At 41.4% G+C, this 19,572-nt stretch overlaps 2 protein-coding genes across 2 annotated transcripts in view; both read right to left on the bottom strand.

The window, feature by feature from the left end:
• Mbtps2 (membrane bound transcription factor peptidase, site 2) overlaps positions 1-19,572 on the bottom strand; it is a 39,842-nt gene that overhangs the window by 8,219 nt on the left and 12,051 nt on the right. Inside the window, exons 4-8 of the mRNA XM_090326944.1 lie at positions 16,437-16,540; positions 13,178-13,305; positions 5,995-6,113; positions 4,445-4,625; positions 494-588 (exon numbers count right to left, since the gene is read on the bottom strand). Of these exons, the coding sequence (XP_090183070.1) occupies positions 494-588; positions 4,445-4,625; positions 5,995-6,113; positions 13,178-13,305; positions 16,437-16,540 (627 nt within the window). The remainder of the gene's footprint in view (positions 1-493; positions 589-4,444; positions 4,626-5,994; positions 6,114-13,177; positions 13,306-16,436; positions 16,541-19,572) is intronic.
• Positions 8,412-11,437, bottom strand: Yy2 (YY2 transcription factor). The gene has a single exon (XM_090326945.1). The coding sequence runs from the start codon at positions 10,319-10,321 to the stop codon at positions 9,122-9,124; it is 1,200 nt and encodes a 399-aa protein (XP_090183071.1). The 5' UTR covers positions 10,322-11,437; the 3' UTR covers positions 8,412-9,121.

Genomic DNA, 19,572 nt, shown 5'->3' with positions numbered 1-19,572 from the left:
CACTTCCAGCATTTTTTCTGTGTATGTGGTACCAAGGAATCAAACCCAGAGTTTTGTGCATGCTAGGCAAGCACTCTAACAGTAGGCCAAATCCCAACCCCCCAACCATTTTTTACTATTTATTTATTTATTTATTTATTTATTTATTTATTTATTTATTTATTACCAGTCCTGGGCTTGGGCTCAGGGCTTGAGCACTGTCCTTGGACTTTCTCAAGGCCAGCACTCTACCACTTGAGCCTCAGCACCACTTCCGACTTTTTGCTATGTATGTGGTACCGAGGAATTGAACCCGGGTCTTCGTGCATGCTAGGCAAGCACTCTACCACTAGGCCAAACTCCCGGCCCCCCACCATTTTTTAAACTTATTTATTTTTTATTTGTATTGTTATATACAGTTGATGTACAGGGTGACTTACAGTCACATCTTTTTTAATTAACTTCTTTTGTAAAATTAAATCATTCAGGCAAGGTTGCCTTAGGGACAACTTACCAAGCGCTTGTTAAAATTATTTCTGTAGGAAAAACACACATCTGTGAGGCTATGATTGTTACAGCATTCAGTGGAACCATCTAGCCGTTTGTATGCTAAAGAAAAACACAGTGCTAATTAGGATCACTTGAATATAAGTATATTTACAATATAGAGAGTTCCTGGGCACCATTGGCTCACATGTGTTATCCTAGATATTGAGGAAGCTGAGATCTAGGATCATAGAAGCCAGCCCAGGAAAGAAAGTCCTTGAGACTTTTTTTTGTCAGTCAAGGAGTTTGAACTCTGGGCCTGGGCACTGTTCTTGAGCTTTTTCAAGGCTAGCCTGCTACCAGTTGAGTCACAGCACCCACTTCCGGCCTTTTCTATGTGTGTGTGGTACTGAAGAATCAAACCCAGGACTTCATGCACACTAGGCAAGCACTCTACCACTAGGCTACATTCCCAGCACCCTCTTTTCAAGCAGAGTATTTTTATTGACTTCAGTTGTATCAAAAGAACATTTTTTTCAGTTGTTATCTTCAATATGAAAGCCCTAGGCTGTGATTGTAGAAAGCAATCCTTTCAAGTAATAATAGCTGTGGCAATCATTTATTGAATACCACATTCTAAACACTATGCTCAGGAATTTTCATATTTATCTGAATTCAATACATTGCAAAAATTCATTTGCAAATAACTATCAGTATGGATTGTTATTTTTTTATGATGATAAGCCAGGGACAATGTAGCTCACATGGTAATCTCATCTACGTGAGAAGCAGAAATATGAAGAACCTTGATTTTAGGCCAGTCCAGGCAAAAAGTTAGAGTCCAGTCCCCCCAAATAAGCCAGGTGTAGCAGTTTACACCTGTAATACCAGATATGCAGGAAGCATAGGAAAGAGGATGGTGTTCAAGGTCAGACCATGGAAAAATTCAAGACTTGATCTGAAAAAAATAAAACCAAAAGGTTGTGGGCACAGCTCAACTTGTTGAGCACTTACATAGCAAGTGCAAGGCCCTGAGTTCTAAACCTCAATATAACAAAATTAATGATTGGAAAAGTATAGTAGAAGTTAGGCAAGTTGGTATACACCTGCAATCTCAGCCATTGGGAAGAGGAGGCAATCAGGACTATATAGTAAGACCCTGAATAAATACTCAACCTCCCAAAGTCTGGAACTGGAATGGCATTACATATAAAAAATAACTTTAATCTGAGCTCTAGCACAGCTGTATTTCCTAATTCATACAGATGAAGTATTTATTATATTTTTGTTCGTCGTGGGGCTTGTTTTCAGCACCTGTGTGCTGTCCCTGAGGTTTTTCATTCAAGGCTTAACTCTCTACCACTTTGAACCACAGTGCCACTTCCCCAGGTAAAGTATTAAAAACTGTTTTTATCAAGGATAATTCAGAGACATGCAGTGTAAAGGCTACAATTCCAGCACTCAGGAAGCTGAAACAGGAAAATCTTAAGTTCTGGATAGTCTCAACAATTTTTGCCTTCCCCAAAGAGAAATCTAATCCAGGTCAGTCTAACCAAAAGGCCAAAAAAGATAACTCACAGGGGGTGGAGGTAGGAACAAGAATGGGGAGATCTCCACCCACTACCCAGGTAGGATGGGGGGGCATGGGCAGGGGTGAGGATAAGTCACTAGTTTGAGGCTTGTCCTAGACAGCTGGCATCTGTTGGTTTCTGTGGGATGACTCTTCTCAGGGGGGATTTCCCAGGAGGCCCCAGGCAGGGGAGATGAGAGGGTGGGGTGTGAGAGGGGAAAGGGCTTGTGAAGGAATTGAGATAAAGAAAAGAAGGGAACCAAACCCGGAAGTGGAGAAAAGGAGGACAAGGGGAAATCAGAAGGGGAACAGTTGCTCAGAAATCCCCACCGAGATTCTTATTTCCAATTAACCACCTAAAAACAGGAAGTGGAACTGTGAGTTAAAAATGGTAGAGTGCTGGCTGGGAGATTGGCCTAGTGGTAGAGTGCTTGCCTAATATGCAGAAAGACCTGGGTTTGATTCCTCGGTACCATATACATAGAAAAAGCTGGAAATGGTGTTGTGGCTCAAATGATAGAGCTCTAGCCTTGAGAAAACTTAAGGATAGTGCTCAGGCTCTAAGTTCAAGCCCCATGACTGGCAAAAAAAGTGGTATAGTGCTAACCTTGAGCAAAAAAAGCTCAGAGGCAGCATGCTGGTCTAGAGTTCAAGTCCCTACATTGACTAAAAAAAAACAAATACAAATAAAGTTTTCCAAAAACATAAAAAAGTTATATACTAGAGTTCTGAAAGTCACATATGATATAATATAAAAAGGAATTTAAGAACAATATATATGCTGGGGGTGGCTCACAGTTGTAATCTAGCTACTCAGTTGACTGAGATCTGAGGATCAGAGTTCAAAGCCAGGCCTTGAGACTTAGCTCCAATTAGCCACTAGATAAACCAGAAGTAGACCTGTAGCTTAAGTGGTAGAGTGCTATTCTTGAGCCTAAGAAGCTCAGAGACAGTTCCAGCCTCAGGACTGGCACACATCCAGAAAAGGACAATATATAACAAAGAAAATGTACATATTAATACCCAACATATCAAAGGGAATATCAGTTTGTATCAAGTTATTTTACGCCTGTCCTGGACATGAACTCAGGGCCTGAGCACTTCCCTTGGCTTTCTCAAGGCTAGAGTTCTACTACTTCAGCTACAATACCACTTTTGGCTTTTTTTGTGGGTCATGGGACTTGAATTTGGCCTGGGCTCTGTCCCTAAGTACTTCAGCTCATGGCTACTGCTCTACTCCTAGACCTGGATGTTGTCCCTGTTCTCTTCAGCTCAAGGCTACTGCCCTACCCTTGAGCCAAGCCCCACTTGCTGTTTTCTAGGAGTTAATTGGAGATCAGAGTCTCAGGTCCTTTTGTACCCAGGCTGGCTTTAAACCTGGATCCTCAGATCTCAGCCTCCACTCTCCCACTAGGCCAAACTCCCGGCTCTACTGATTTATTGGATATATTTGTATTTGGTTATTTGAAATTGGATAGGGAAAGGGGGAAAACTAAGATGGGGGGTAGGAGGAGGGTAATGGGGACCAAGACATGTGAAAGGGTATCAATGTATGTAAATTAATGCACCTTCTATCTGGCAAATATCATGTAACCCTTTTATTAATTACAATAAAAATATTAAAAAAAATCAGAATGAGTCAGGTGTGGGTGGGTCACATCTGTACATCGAACTACTCAGGAGGCTGAGATCTGAGAGGTTCAAAGCCAGCTCTGGTCAGGAAAGTCCATGAGACTCTTATCTCCAATTAACTACCAAAAAGGTAGAAATGGAGCGGTGGCTAAAAGTATATATAGTACAAGCTCAGAAAGCCTTGAGTTCAAGCCCTAGGACTAGTAAAAACAAAACAAATGAAAGAGAGAATAAGCCAAGTGCTAGTGGCTCATGCCTATAATCCTAGCTACTCAGGAAGCTGAGATCTGTGGATTGCAGTTTGAAACCATCCCAGGCAGAAAAAAAGCCCATGAGACTCTTCTCTCTAATTAAACACAAATAATAACCACAAGTGGTGCTACGGCTCAAGTAGTAGAGCATGATAAATCTCATGGACAGTGTTCAGGCCCTGTGCTCAAGCCTGAGTATCTGCAGCAATTGAAGGAAAACAGAAACAGGGTGGGGATGGGGGGAGAGACAGAGAGAGAGAGAGAAGCAAATGGTTCATGCCAGCCCAGGCAGACCAATCCTAGATAGTCCATCTCTAATTAACCAACAAATAGCCAGAAGTGGAGGCATGGCTCAAATGGTAGCGCATTAACCCTGAGTGAAAAAGCTTAGCAAGAGTGAGAAGTCCTGAATTCAAGCACTGCTACTGACACAAACACACAAGAATAAAATAAACTATAGACAGGGTCTGAGTTAGTAATAGAAAGTTCTGGTGTTCAGAGCATTATATTTATATAATATGCATACCTCTCACTGGAAAGCTTAATTGTTGTAAAGTTGATGCACTTATGCAGTAACCAATTTGGGGCTCATAGGCAATGGTATCCAGGCATTCATTCCAGTCTTGCACATTAGTAACGGGACAGTCCTGTAAATGAGTCACAAGGTCCCCCACAAAAAGGCCTCGGGGTCCAATGGCAGGTGAATCCTTGAAAAGGAGGCAAAATCAAATCAGACAATATATAAAGACTATCTATAGGGCCAGGAGTTTGGCCTAGTGGTAGAGTGCTTGCCTAGCATGCACGAAGACCTGGGTTCGATTCCTCAGTACTACTACATACATAGAAAAAAGCTGGAAGTGGTGCTGTGGCTCAAGTGATAGAGCTCTAACTTTGAGAGAGCCCACGGGACAGTGCTCAGGCCCTGAGTTCAAGCCCCAGGACTGGAAAAAAAAGACAAGCTATGATTAAGCAAGTGATAGAATATAAACGGGGTTATCGAACTTGGATTTTAAGATCTATGTATCTAGATAAGTAACAAAATAAATATCTAATAAATTGTCCAAGCGTTAAAAATTATTTCAGGTAAAAAAAATCCAGCTGGACCTGGATGCTAGTGGCTCATGCCTGTAATCCTAGTTACTCAAGAGGTTTTGATTTGAGGATCAGTTCCAATCCATCCTGGGGAAGAAAGTCCATGAGATGCTTATCTCCAATTAACTGGAGCTGTGGCGTAGGAGGTTGGGTGCTAGACTTGAGTGAAAAAAAGTCTCAGAGCTAGCACCTAGGCCCTAAATTCATGCCCAGGACTGGCGTGCGCATACACAAACACACACACACAAAAAAAAAAACAAAAGAAAAAGAAATCCAGTTGAGAGCTGAGGTATGGTGGCTCACTCCTGTAATCCTAACTATTTAGGAGGATGAGATCTAAGGATTGTGGTTCAAAGTCATCATGGGCAGGAAAAGCCCATGTTGTTGTTGTGAGACCAGAACTGGAACTTAGTGCCTGACATTTTACTTATTGGCTGATGCCAACTGAGCCAGACTTCCAATCCCAATAAGACACTTTCAATTAATCAGCAACCACCCCCAAAAAACCCAGAAACAAAACCAAAAACAACAACAAAAAAACATGAAAGTGGATCTATGGCTCAAGTGTCAGGTACCTAGTCTTGAGCAAACTCAGTACTGCACTCATACCTTGAGTTCAAGCCCCAGGACTGGCAAACGTGCACACACGCACACACACACACACACACACACACACACACACACAAATTCAGCTGGTTACCAGTGGTTCATGCAAATCCTAGTTACTTAGACGGTTGAGTTGGGGATCCCTAGACGGAGGAATATATTATGTCTAGTTAACTAGCAAAAAGCCTTAATTGGAGGCAAGTGGTAGCGTTCTAACTATGAACAAATAAGCCCAGCAAGAATGAAAGGCCCTGAAATCAAGCCCAAATATTGGCACCAATAAATAAATTAAATAAATAAAAGTTACATGATATTAAATGTTAAGTATTATATCACAAAATCTGGTGAAAAATGTCCCATTAGAGATCCATTATTTACCTCAGCAACTTCTGTGATAAGCACTCCCACTCCAGTGTAGTAAAAAGGCAAGAGAATTATTGGGAGGAGGACAAGAGCTAAAATACCCAGGAGGGCAAGGACGAAATTATGCCAGATACCTGAAAAGAGACAAAAGCATTAGTAATTAAGTTCATCAGAAGCAAGAATGATATAGGTAGCCAGATTTATCACACACATGTATTCTGAGAATTAGTAAAGTGATGAGAAGCTGTGAAGCAGAGATGTACTAACAAGTACAGCAAGCGGATACTCAGTTAGAGGCTGCCTTCCTACCAGATACTAAAATCTAAATATGATTTAGATTAACCAGCAAAAAACTGGAGCTGGAGGGATGGCTTAAGTGGTAGAACACCAGCTGGTGAGTGGAGGAAAAAAAGAAAAAAAAACCTGAGAGCTCCCCCAAAACAACATCAAAAACCAACCATCTCAACTTTTTTTGTTGTTGGTCATGGGACTTGAACTCTGGCCTGGAAGTTGTCCCTGAGCTCTTCAGCTCAAGGCTACCACCCTACCCCTTCAGCCACAGCACCACTTCTGGTTCTCTGGTGGTTAATTGGAGATTAGTGCCTGGGCTGGCTTTGAATCGCAACCCTCAGATCTTAGCCTCCTCAGTAGCTAGGATTTACAGGCATGAGTCACCATGCCTGCTTCAACCATCTCAGCTTTTAAACACACCGAAGTCATTTTTTACGTCACCAGAAGACATAGTAGATAAATAAAAGCTCACATTATTCCTAGAACCACCCACAACCATAAACTATAACTTATTATATATATAGCTTAATATAAAATATTTTTAATTTAGCCAACTAACCCCTTGATTCCTGCAAATGCTTTGCTTCTGTGATTGGCAAGGCTATACATTTACCATTCAACAGGAAAAAAACAGGGATGATCGTTGGTAGAATGCTGGATGGGAAGACGATCCCTTAGGGAAGCTGTGCCTCAGGTCCTGGGCTGAAACACCTCAATGGTGTCCTCGTCCTCCACTTCTAGCTGTGCCAGTCTGTTTCATTAATTGGTTGCCTATCAAATCGGAATCGAATCTAATTGATAAGCCCAGCTTCTTACAGTAGGCCTTTATCAGTTTGCTCAAGGTAGGCCTCTTGATTTTGAACTGCATCACAGGAACCCTTCCCTCCCCCACCTTCCACTTGCTATGGCAGTTTTCCATTTTTTTTCTTCCCTCACATAAGACCTCACAGCAGGGGCGGCGGCAAGACGCTGTGACAGCTGGGGCAGCAGCTAGGAGCTCACAGCAGCTTGGCTTGGTGAGAACAAGCCCTGGGAATAAGCCGCCCCTGGTTAGGAGTCTTGCTTCACCACCCCTGGGACACGCCCCAACTATGAGGGCATTTCTTTTTAGTGTGTCACCCTTTCCCTCACTGTATCCTAGGTTTTCCCTCCTGGCCCCACCAACATGCTGCACAGGACTGTGTGAGACTTTTGGGGGGGGCAGGGGAGAGGGGAAAGTGGGCCCATCCTGGGCGCTGTCCCTGAACTTATATTTATTTTGCTCAATGCTGGTGCGCTACTACTTGAGCCACAGCTCCACTTCTGGCCATTTTTTGGTGGTTAGTTGGAGTATCTGGGACTTTCTGGCCCAGGATGGCTGTGAATCATGATCCTTAGATCTCTGCCTCCTGAGTAGCAAGGATTATAGGAGTGAGCCACCAGCTTCTGGCTTAGTTGGCATTCAAGAAAATGCCTAAAACTTACATGCCGATCAAAAAATCCAAACAGTATGAGACAAAGCAAGAAAAAGAGAAAAGGTAAAATCATCTTCCCTAAAAACTAATTTTTAGCCAGGTGACAGTGGCTTGTAGTGGCAGGTAGTCCAAACTATTATGAAAGTTGAGATCTGAGGACCCCAGTTCAAAGCCAGCTCAGTCAGGAAAAGGCCTTGAAGCTCTTCAATTAATGCCTCCCTTCCCCCCAAAAGCCCAAAGTAGAGGCTGTGAGTGCTAGAGTGCTAGCCTTGAGCACACGCGCGCACGCACACACAAACACACACAAACTCACACACACACAAGCTCAGGGACAGGACCCAGGTTCTTAAATATAAGCCCCACAATCAGCACAGAAAAAAGTGTAAGTGTATAAAAATATAAAGTCTAGTATACAAGTTCCAGTAATAGCACCTTTTTAGATACTCATTTTTCTTGAGCTATATAGCTCCAGTTCTTTCTGCTTTGTTTGTTTGTTTTTGGTGCCAGTGGTGGATATGAAGAGCCATCAATGTCCAATTCCCTTTACTTTCAAAAATGTTTTAAATTTTTCCCATTCTTGTATTTTTAGCAATGATATGTACATATCATTAAATATGTACATATGTAAAAATGCAGACAAGCTGTTTGCTCTAAAACTGCTTTATTTTTGCTTTTATTGTTATACAAGATGTGTCCAACAATAAAAGAGAGAAAATTATACTAACCACTACTTCAAACAAGTTACACTCAAAAGCACCTAAAAAAAAAATACTATGTTATTTCCTATAGTTAAAAGCAATGAAAAATAGGCTCACATCAGGGAAGATGACCAGTATTAATCATAAACAAAACCCATACACATTTTACAGTAGTACAAAGTATCCATAAAACGTTATTTTACAATAAACGTTAAAAGAAAACTTGTCAAATTCTAGAAATGCCACACAAAACATATTTGTGAAAGCATGACACTTAGAAAATACAAATGTAAAAACAAAAACTATAAACAGTATGTGCTATTGGTAATTAAAAGGGTAATAAAAGTCCAGTTTTTAACAAGTTCTCTAATCAGGTCTTTTTGATGTGAGGTTCACGAATTAGTCTATTGAAACCAACATTTCCGGAAACATCACCACTAAACAAGATGAAGTCGTTTCTAACCATTTCTTTCATCTGGCAACTGTCTTCTTGAAGTGAGGCTCACTAGTCTATTGAAACTAAAATTCCCAGAAACACCACCACCAAAAAAGATGAACTGTAATGTTATCTTACACAAAAGTGCCTTTTTGCACTTACTACTTCTATGAAAAGCAAAAGCTGACCAACAGGTAACATAATTCATTTTCAAACTTTGGAGCATGTGGAAAGGAGGAACATTTTTGCCTCTTCTCTCATCTTTACTGGTTCATGTTCATGTTGTTCATGTTCTTGGCGTGGGTCAGGATGTGCGACTTCAGGTTGGTAGACTGGGCAAACTTCTTGTTGCATGTGTTGAAGGGGCATGCGAAGGGCCTGTCGCCGGTATGGATACGGACATGGGTGCGCAGGTTGAAATCTAGGGAGAAACGCTTCCCGCAGCCTTCAAAGATGCACTGGTACGGCTTCTCGCCAGTGTGCACTAGCTGGTGGCGCTTCAGCTTGGAGCTCTCCACAAATGCTTTGCCACACTCAGCACACATGTGCTCTCTGGGCCCGTGGATGTGCAGGTGCTTCCTCATTGCTGCGGTATCCTTGAACATCTTGGCGCAACCTGGATGAGCGCACGGGATGTTTCTCGGCCCATCATCTTTGGATTTTCTCATGCTGGTAAATATGGCCAGCTGTTTGGGATCGGAGAGGTCGATGCCAGGCAGGCCCCCGGGAGGAAGTTTCTTCCCAGTCAGGTACTCGGTGTAATCAGGAGGTGATTTGTGTGCTTCTTTGGGGCTCTCTAGCTCATTTTTCTCGCTTGCAGGCCACATCGCAACGGAGAACTCGCCCTCCAGATTTGGGAAGTGCACCTGCTCCTGCAGCCCCAGGTCGGCGCACAGGATGCCAGCATTGACCTGGCCACTGGTGCCTTCTCCGATTTTGTTGCTGTCATCTTGGCCGTTGTCATTACCACTGTGCCCAAGATTCTCTTGGCGGTCAAGCTTAGGGCCAAGATGCTCATAGTTGTCGTTGCCATAGCAGAGATCGCTGCCGTTGCCCTCATTGCTGGATTTGTATGCTGCAGACTCCAGAGAAGCTGCGAGGGCAGCCAGTGTCTGCTGGAAGTCGTTGTCAGCATCAGGGTATGGAATGGGTACCTGGTCGAAGAGCTCATGGATGGAGGGCATGTATTCGGAACTGTGGCAGGTCACCACTTCTTCTCGGGTCTGCACCATAATCATTTCCTGGTCATGGTCTCCAGGGCTCAGACTGCCAAAGCCCAACGGCTGCAGGGCAATGAGAGGCGAGTTGTAGTGACCACCGTGAGCCCACTCACCAGTGAAATCTTGAAAGACAGTCAGAGTCTCCATGGGCAGACCGTCTACCACGCCTCCGCCTACCTCAAGAATATCGGCCGGAATCTCCGCATTTTCTGTGGTAATATAGATAATGTTTTCTGAGGCCATGGCTGGAGTCTTTATTGTGGACTGGCCACCGGCCTACTGGTAGGTGAAGAAATTCACCTCCAGAAAAACACACAAGTGGCCTTCACGCGCGAAAAAAAGCCACTTTTCAGACGAGCGAGCTCCAACCGTGTCAACCTCTCCGAACACCGCGGAAGAAGCAGGTGCTTCTGGGAGAAAACGCACACGTGACGGCGCAATGCCACGCGTTCACGTCGCGTAGCCAGTTCAGAACCCGCCTAGCACGTCACGCGGTTGGCTCAGGCCCTGCCCATCAAGTACACGTCTTGTACACAGAGCCACTTCCGGCCCCACCCAGCAAGTGGGCACCCAACGTATGCACTCAGTGCGCACATTCTGTTCACATACCGACAGGTACTTATTGCAGTGTTATGCATCACTGTGTACTTATAGCAGGTATTCCTGAAGCTGTTCCACCTGCTATAGTTCGATGAATATTAATTTCACAATGAGGTTCTTTAGCAAATTTTTCTACATTTAATTTCCGTATTTTATTTCATTTGAAGTGCCGCTCCCAATGTTCGCCCCTCCCCTTTTTTCTGATAAAGTATTTTTTTTTAGGGGGGGTAGTGGTGGGGGTTGAACTCGGAGCTTCCTTCACACACACTGCAAACACTCTACCAGTGGCTATACTACCAGTATACTTTATTTCCTCTTATTTAATTTCACTGACCTATAGACATAAGCCAATACTTATCAGAAATAGTTGATAGAAATGGCAAGATTACAAGATACTGATCTTGTCTTTTATTTATTTATTTATCTTATTTTTTATTTTTGCCAGTCCTGGGCTTGAGCTCAGAGCCTGAGCACTGCCCTTGGGCTTTCTCAAGGCTAGAGCTCTACCACTTGAGCCTCAGCACCACTTCTAGCTTTTTCTATGCATGTGGTATGGAGGAATTGAACCTGGGTCTTTCTGAATGCTAGGCAAGCACTCTACCACTAGGTCAAATTCCTGGCCCTGATCTTGTCTTTTAATAGAAACTCTAAATAGTACATCATTACTACAAAGGAGTATACCTAAAAATGTTGTCTTCATAACATGTTAAATGAGGAAATGTTTCCCTAAAAGCCATCATTCACTACATTCAAATTGAGTTTCTAATGTTGAACCATCCTTGCATTCTTTAAATATGCTATGTAACTCTAGGTTTATTTTTTTAAATGTTTTTCCAAGAAAGATATGTTGGCTTAAAAATGTAATGCTTGTAAAGCTAGCTACTTGGGAGGCTGAGACTGAGAGGATGGCAATTTGTGGCGATCCTTGGCGATCTCAAGCGGCCTTCTCAATGAAGAGCTAGGACGTGGCATATGCCTATTGTTCAAACTAGGAAGGGAAGCCTAGAATAGGCAGATCCTGGTTAGAGACACCCTATCTCAAAGCTAATTAGCAGACACCAGGCACCAGTATCCCACGAGTAAAATTCTAGGTATGCAGGAGGCCTGCAGGAGGCCTATACTCCAGACTCTTTATTTCTAAAGGTATAGCTTAAGTGGTAGCATGACACTGTGAATGAAAAATGGAACAAGAATGAAGTCTTCATTTCAAATCCAAGCGCTCACACAAAATCAAACAAAACAAACAAAAACAAAAACCATCAAATCAAATCCAAAGAAAGAAACAAACAAAAAACCCTTCAGCACAAAACAAGGCTGTAGGAATGCCTCAGAGGTAAGAGTCCCTGACTAGCAAACTTGAAGCCCAGAGTTCAAATTCCAGAACTCTCTCCACCTCCAAATATTAGTTTTGACTGGAATGGCACCTGCCCATGATCCTAGCATTAAGGAGGCTGAAGCAGGACACCATCGAGAGTTCAAGGCTAAGCCAGGTAGCTCAGTGGTAGAGTGCTTTCCTAGCATGCATAAAGCTCAGTGCATTTTTTGCTCTATTACTTGAGCCAAAATTCTGGTTCTGGCTTTTTGCTGGTTAGTTTCAGACAAGAGTATCATAAACATTTCTGCTCAGGATGGCTACAAACCATGGGATATATTTTGGGAGCAATACTGAGGTTTGAAGGTAGGTTCTCTGCTTGGTCAGTAAATGTTTTACCACTTGAGTCAGACTTGTTTTAGTTATTTCTCATTTACGGTCTTAGGCGTTTTGGTTGGGGCCAGTCCTGTACTATGTCTTACATATGCCTCCCATATAGCTTGGAATCATAGGTGCATCCTATTGCACAGGGCTTATTGGCTAGGTTGGGACCTAACTTTTTGTCTGGGCTGGCCTTAAACCTTAATCCCAGCACTTAGATTAATTCAAATGGAAGGTTTGTTTCTTTTTCTCTGTTATGTGGGTAGGGGGTGGGTGCCAATTCTATGGACTGGACACTGTTCCTGAGATAATGCTCCACCATTTGATCCACAGATCCACTCCTGGGTTTCTGCTTGTCAACTGACTTCAAATCATGAGCAGTGAACCTCTGGCACCTGGATTATAATATTTTTTTGCCAGTCCTGGGGCTTGAACTCAGGGCCTGAGCATTGACCTTGGACTTTCTCAAGGCTAGAACTCTACCACTTGACCCACAGCACCACTTCTGGCTTTCTCTATGTATGTGGTACCAAGGAATCAAACCCAGGACTTTGTGTATGCTAGGCAAGCACTCTACCAGCCAAACTCCAGGCCCCCTGGCTTGTATTACTTTTAAATAAGAAAATGGAATGTAGATTATTTTAGTGTATTACTTTTGAGGAAATTTTATAAACTGAATCAACCAAATGACAAGAGGTTGTCATTTTTAATGTACTTTCCATAAAAGCTAATCATGGAAAATCAAAACCAAATACACAGATATACATTAAATTAAAAAAATAGATCTGAAAAATTAATTATCTTACCTGCACAAAATATCCTTAGCTGCTGGACCGGTGATATAAGCTGCAAATGGGTGGTGAATAGATCAACGAATGCTCCAGGATAAATAATGAAGAGAAAAATCCCAAAGCCATTAAAACGAACTTGTTCCCTAAGAAATCACATAAGAAAAAGGAAGTCATTTATACTACTGCATTTGTCAAAGTAACAATGTATGTAATCTTAAAGTCCACTGCAATTCAAATTATTGTTTAAAGACAAAGTGTATTTCTACATTGTATGTATATTAGAGTGTAATTTTATAGTACAAGGAGTTGATTATCTCTGAAAGAAAAGTTTGCAATATTATGAAATATAACGTCAAAAACTTTAAAAGGCAATATGCTGAGTTTATAATTGAAACTGAATACATATCTAAAGAATGACAAATACTTCTGTAAAAATTAAATTGTATGGGTCAATAAGAGTGCTTGTCTATAAAAAAAACAAAAACAAAACCAAAAAAAAAACCCTCCAGGATAAGGAAACAAAAGCCATATAATGAGTGACTGTTATCCTTAATGTACTATGTTATCGCTCATCTCTTTTGCCATCCCTTGGTTATCTCATATTGTTACACTTTTTCACCTTGTTATCTGATATATTTTATATGTGCTTAATTGGTCATTTGAAATTGGATAGGGAAGGGGGGAAATCAAGATAAGCGGGGGGGGGGGGCGGGGGAGGGTGGGAGAAAAATGGGGACCATGTCATGAGAAAGGGTATCAATGTTTGTGAAGTTATGCACCTTCTATCTGGTGAATATAATTTAACCCTTCTATTAATCACAATAAAAATTATTTAAAAAAAGAGTGCTTTTCTAGTGCCCAGTTTCGATTCCTTGGTATCACACACATAGAAAAAACCCGAAGTGGTGCTGTGACTCAAGTGGTAGAGCTCTAGCCTTGAGAAAGGCCAAAGACAGTGTTCAGTCCCTGAGTTCAAGCGCTGGGACTGGCAAAAAAAGAAATTAAAGAAATTAAACTATAACATTTTATAATTTAGCATGAATTATCTTCAGAGGACACAAATGTATAATCCAAATAAATTATTTAATACTGGTTGTCTTAGGTATTACAAATAATGATTGAGTTTTATATAAGGCATTACTGTATTAAAATACAAATAGTTACAAGTGGGTATTAGTGGCTCACACCTAAAATCCTAGCTACACAGGAGACTGAGATTTGTGGATCCTGGTTCAAAGCCAGTCTGGACATACAAACCTGATTCTTATCTCCACTTAACCACCAAAAATCCATGACTATAGTGGTGGAATGTCAGGCAAGAATCAAAAAGTTGAAGTAGAGCTTGAGATCTTGAGTTCAAGCCCCAGAAGCAGCATAAAACAAAAACAAAAGAAGCTTCTAAGGCTTTGGTATGGCTCAAGCAGTAGAGTACCTTGCTTACAAGTACAATTCCTTGAGCTCCAACCCCAATGACACACACACACACACACACACACACACACACACACACACACACACACACACACACACACACAAATTCCACATGTATGCAAAGCCCAAAAATCTACCTGGGTAAACACATGGAGGCAATAGTGAAAGAGATTAAATGATCATATATAACTACATAATATTATTTGTTCTGTTAATATGAAGGCTTATTACCAGTAAGTAGTCTGTTGCTCATAAGCAACTGGAAATTAGTAGGTGACTAAATACACTCTACTGTAAGAGAGCTTTGCCTTTACTCAGATTCCCAAGGGCAAATACAGTCTTGGCAGTATGGCCATAATTATCACCGAGGCAGCTGGGAATTTATGATGTCCCTCACCCACTTTCCATCATAGCTAGTCAGGAATAAATATAGAATAACATATCTGGAGAGTCAAGACCACAAACAAGTAATGATCATCAAAACAAGTCCTAAGTTTCAACCTCTATATTCGTTAATACCAAAACTTTGAGTCTTATTTGTCTAGCCAGTACAAGACATGAATAAGAAGGCAGGAAGTTACTTTAACTCATAAGCCAAAGAAAGTATTGAGATATGAGAGGTATGGTCATATACTTCGGTGATTGCAGTACTTGGGAGGTAGAGGCAGGATTATGAGTTCCAGACCACCTTAGATCACATAGCAAACTCCTGCCATCAACTTCAAGTCTCAAGAATAGAAAGATCACTGATGAACTAAAAAGCATTTCAAGGGTTGGGAATGTGGCCTAGTTGTAGAGTGCTTTCTTAGCATGCATGAAGCCTTGGGTTCAATTCCTCAGTACCACATAGAAAAAGCTGGAAATGGCACTGTGGCTCAAGGGTAGAGTGCTCGCCTTGAACAAAGGAGGCCCAGAGACAGTGCCCAGGGCCTGAGTTAAAGCCCCAGGACAGGGTAGGGGTGAGGGGAACCACAAGCCAAAACAAAAAGAATTTCAAGCTGGGAACTGGTGGTTCATGTCTGTAATCGTAGCTACTCGGGATGCTGAGATCTGAGGATCTTTTCTGACCTAGGCAGAAAAGACTGTGAGACTTTAATCTCAACTTAACCACAAAATGCTGGAAGTGAAGCTGTGACTCAGCTGGTAGAGTGCCAGCCTTGAGGAAAAGTGTTCAGGAACAGGACCCAGGCCCTGAGGTCAAGTCCTATTCCAGGCACACACACAAAAAAAATAAAAATAGGGCTGGAGTTTAGCCTAGGGATAGAGTGTTTGACTAGCATGCACAAAGACTCAGGTTTGATTTTTCAGTTACCACATTCATAGAAAAAGCCAGAAGTTAACCGGGCATGGTGGCTCATGCCTGCAATCCTAGCTACTCAGGAGGCTGAGATCTGAGGATTAAAGTTCAAAGCCAGCCCAGGGATGAAAGACCATGAGATTCCTATCTCCTGTTAACCACCAGAAAACTGGAAATGGTGCTGGGGTAGAGCAGTAGCGTTGAGCTGAAGAGATCAGGGACAGCACCCAGGCTCAGAGTTCAAGCCCAATGACCGCCTCCCCTCTCCAAAAAAAGGATTTTCAAGACTAGATGAAAAACCTTGAAGCTCTGCAAATCTATAATCATGCTGGCAAGCAAGAGGTAGACTCAGATTACAAATGTGCATATGATTGAATATATTTATCAATATATTGGTCTTTTCTATTAAATTGAAGCCACCTCATAGTAATCGATGACAGGTGTATTCTGGGCAATTCTACAGAATGAAGAACATTTAGCAAATACAGCAAATTTTAGTAATACATCTTAAATGTAAAAGAAAAGAAAAAAGGTAAATAAGATTACCTAATAGCGGCTATCCCATGTCCAATTTCATGCACAACACCACTAATGAGGACAGCAGCAAAGAAATAGGTCAGCTGATTGATGGGTAAATTTATACCAGGAACCTGTTCAGAGACACAATATAGGAATAATTATTAGGTTTGTTTGTTTTTATTTTTTGTAGGTACCAGGTTTTTAATTCATGGCCTTGCTCTTTCTGGGCTTACTTGTTTGGCTAGTGCTCTACCACGTGAGGTATGCATTCAGTCTAGATTTTGCTGGTTATTTTAGAGATGGAATATTGAGAATTTTCTGCTGGGGCTGGCTTTCTACTATGGTCCTCCAGATCTCAGTATCCTAATTAGCTGGGATTGTAGGTGTGGACCATGGGAATCCAATCTAATTTTTTCTTTCTTTTTTTTTGTCATCATGGGGCTTGAATTCTGGGCCTGGGTGCTGTGCTGTCCTTGAGCTCTTCAGCTCAAGGCTATTGCTCTACCACTTTGAGTTTTCTGGTGGATAATTGGAGATAAAGAGTCTCACAGACTTTTGTGCTTTTGCACCCAGGCTGGCCTTGAACCATGATCCTCAGATCTCAGCCTCCTGAGTAGCAAGGATTACAGGCATGAACCACCAGCACCTGGCCAATCTAATTTTATTTAAGTTTCTGATCTTATGTAATTTGACATAGATAGATAGAGGACAGACAGATATTTCCAAATATTTTGGGCAATAAATTCCTGGTACAGTCTACCTTCCTTATTATTAGAATGTAAATAACCAGAAGGGCATGGTGGCACATGCCTATAATACTATCTGGAAAGCTGAGATCCAGAGTATCAAGGTACACTCGGTCAACTCTGGCAAAAAAAAAAAAACCCCACAGACTCTGTCTACAAGTAACTAAAAACAAGAGGTCTCATGGCATGGCTCAAGCGATAGAGGACCTGTCTAGGCAGTACAAACCCAGTAGCACTGCCAAAAAAAAAAGATGTAACTACCTTGCATAAAAGGGTACTTTTGAGATTCAGCGGGCTAATATTTGTTCAATACTTAACATCATGCCTCACAGAAAAAATAGTAAGTTCTTTTTGTTGTTGGTGGCGGTCATGGAGCTTGAACTCGTGCTGAGTGCTATCCCTCAACTTTTTCACTCAAGGCTAGTGCTCTACCATTCTGCCACTTCTGGTTTTCTGGTAGTTAATTGGAGATAAGATTCTTACAGACTTTTCCTGCCCAGGCTGGCATCAAACCCCCATCCTCAGATCTCAGCCTCCACAGTAGCTAGTATTATAGGCATGAGTCACTAATGCCCTAGAAAATAATTCTTTTGTTATACAAAATTTAAATAGTTTTGCTCCTTACCATCCAGATAATCTCTAAAAACAGACACTTTTTTTTACTCTTAGGTAAGTTCATTTTATTCGTATCTCCAATCTGACTTAAATTTCTTAAAACCATTAATAAAACTGAACTTTTCATGTCTAATTTTTTTTTGTCTTTTGGGAGTTGCCTATACATGACCCAATTTTTTTCCTACTGAAATGTCCATCTTTTTTTTAAACTGGTGTAGAAGATCACTTAAAATATCAGAATTGAAGCTGGGTACTGGCTGAGATCTGAGTAACAAGATTCAAAGCCAGCCCAGGCACAAAAGGACTAGAGACTCTTATCTCCAATTAACCTCTAGAAAGCAGGAAATGGGCTTGGCTCAAGGGTGGGGTGGTAGCCTTGAGTTAAAGAGCTCAAGGACAGCTCCTACAGCTCAAGCCCCAGGACCCGCAAAAAATAAAATAACATCATTAGGAATTGATAAGAAGTAATAAAGGTGGTACTGTTACATGAAAATATTCACTTTTTAACATTAGTTTTCTATGTTCATATGAACAGTTAAGTTGACTTTCTCCCCTTAAGATCTCTTATGATTTATAGCTAATTCTAACATAGTCAGAGTTGACTTTTGTGCTGTACTAGAGAGGAATTTTACCTTTTAACCAAAGAGATTTCACAAAATGCTGCTTGGATTGTTTTCTAAATTCCATTGATTCCAGCTGTCTTTTCTCTGGTCCTAAAACTAGTTTTCATAATCATCACATTTTTTGTGCTATTCTGGGGCTTGCTCATGGGGCTTGGGTGCTTTCCCTGAGCTTTATTTCTCTACAGTAGTGCTCTATCATTTTAAGCTACAGCTCTATTTCTGGCTTTCTTGGAGAAGGATAGTTAGAGATAAGAGTCTTATAGACTTTTTTTTTCCACCTGAGCTGACTTCAAACTGTGATCCTCAGATCTTAGCCTCTTGAGTAGCTAGGATTACAGGTGTGTGCCACTGGTGTCTAGCCTTTTAAGTACCATTCTTAACGTATGTGTATCTCATTACCTGGAATTATTTTTATTTTTTTCTGGTCTAGAACTTGAACTCAAGGCCTGAGTGCTATCCCTGAGCTCTTTTGCTCAAGGCTACCATTTGAGCCACAGTTCCACTTCCAGCATTTTGTGGTTAAATAGAGATAAGGGTCTCATAGACTTTTCCTGCCAGGCAGGAAAAGATCTTCAGATCTCAGCCTCCTGAATAACTAGGATTACAAGCATGAGCCACTGGCACCTACTCTGAAATTCTTTTTACAGACACTCTACTGAGAAACTTTTTCTACACATATCAGTGTCCCTAGTTCTATAGAGCTGTTCCAGCTCCATGTTGTCAGGCATCTGCTCAGCTCAGCATTTTTCCTGTCTCTGATCTTTAAGTTTATGTACTTATGATTAATTCTCTGTCTCACAAAATACATTGGTCATGTTACTTTTATTTCAAATAAATTGGTAAGCTTGATCCCATATGGTGCTTTCTCCTTGTCTTAGATGTCAAAATGAATGAGATAAGGTAAGAATTTCAGTGTGTGACTAGCTCAGCAGATGGTAGGTCTTATTTACTGGCAACAGTACAAGATTACCATCTGTCTCTGCCATGATCACACAGGGTATTAGATGTACCAGAATACTGAACACAGAATATTCTCAACAACACAAAGCACTTGGGTTCTTGGAATGAATACTCAACAAGGCTGTAGGGACTTGCTGAGTAAACAGAAAATATGTTCCGTAAGCTACTGGGGCTTACATCAAAGTCAGGAGACATAACAAATAGTCTTAAAATCATACA

Source organism: Megascapheus bottae, chromosome X (assembly GCF_031878675.1).
Source record: "Megascapheus bottae isolate mThoBot1 chromosome X, mThoBot2.hap1, whole genome shotgun sequence".
Lineage (NCBI taxonomy): Eukaryota > Metazoa > Chordata > Mammalia > Rodentia > Geomyidae > Megascapheus > Megascapheus bottae.
The sequence above is the reverse complement of the archived record's forward strand: the minus strand, read 5'-3'. Positions and strand labels throughout refer to the sequence as shown.

Excerpts from the sequence above, each read along its gene's own strand:
- Yy2 (XM_090326945.1), bottom strand. The coding sequence starts at position 10,321 with ATGGCCTCAGAAAACATTATCTATATTACCACAGAAAATGCGGAGATT.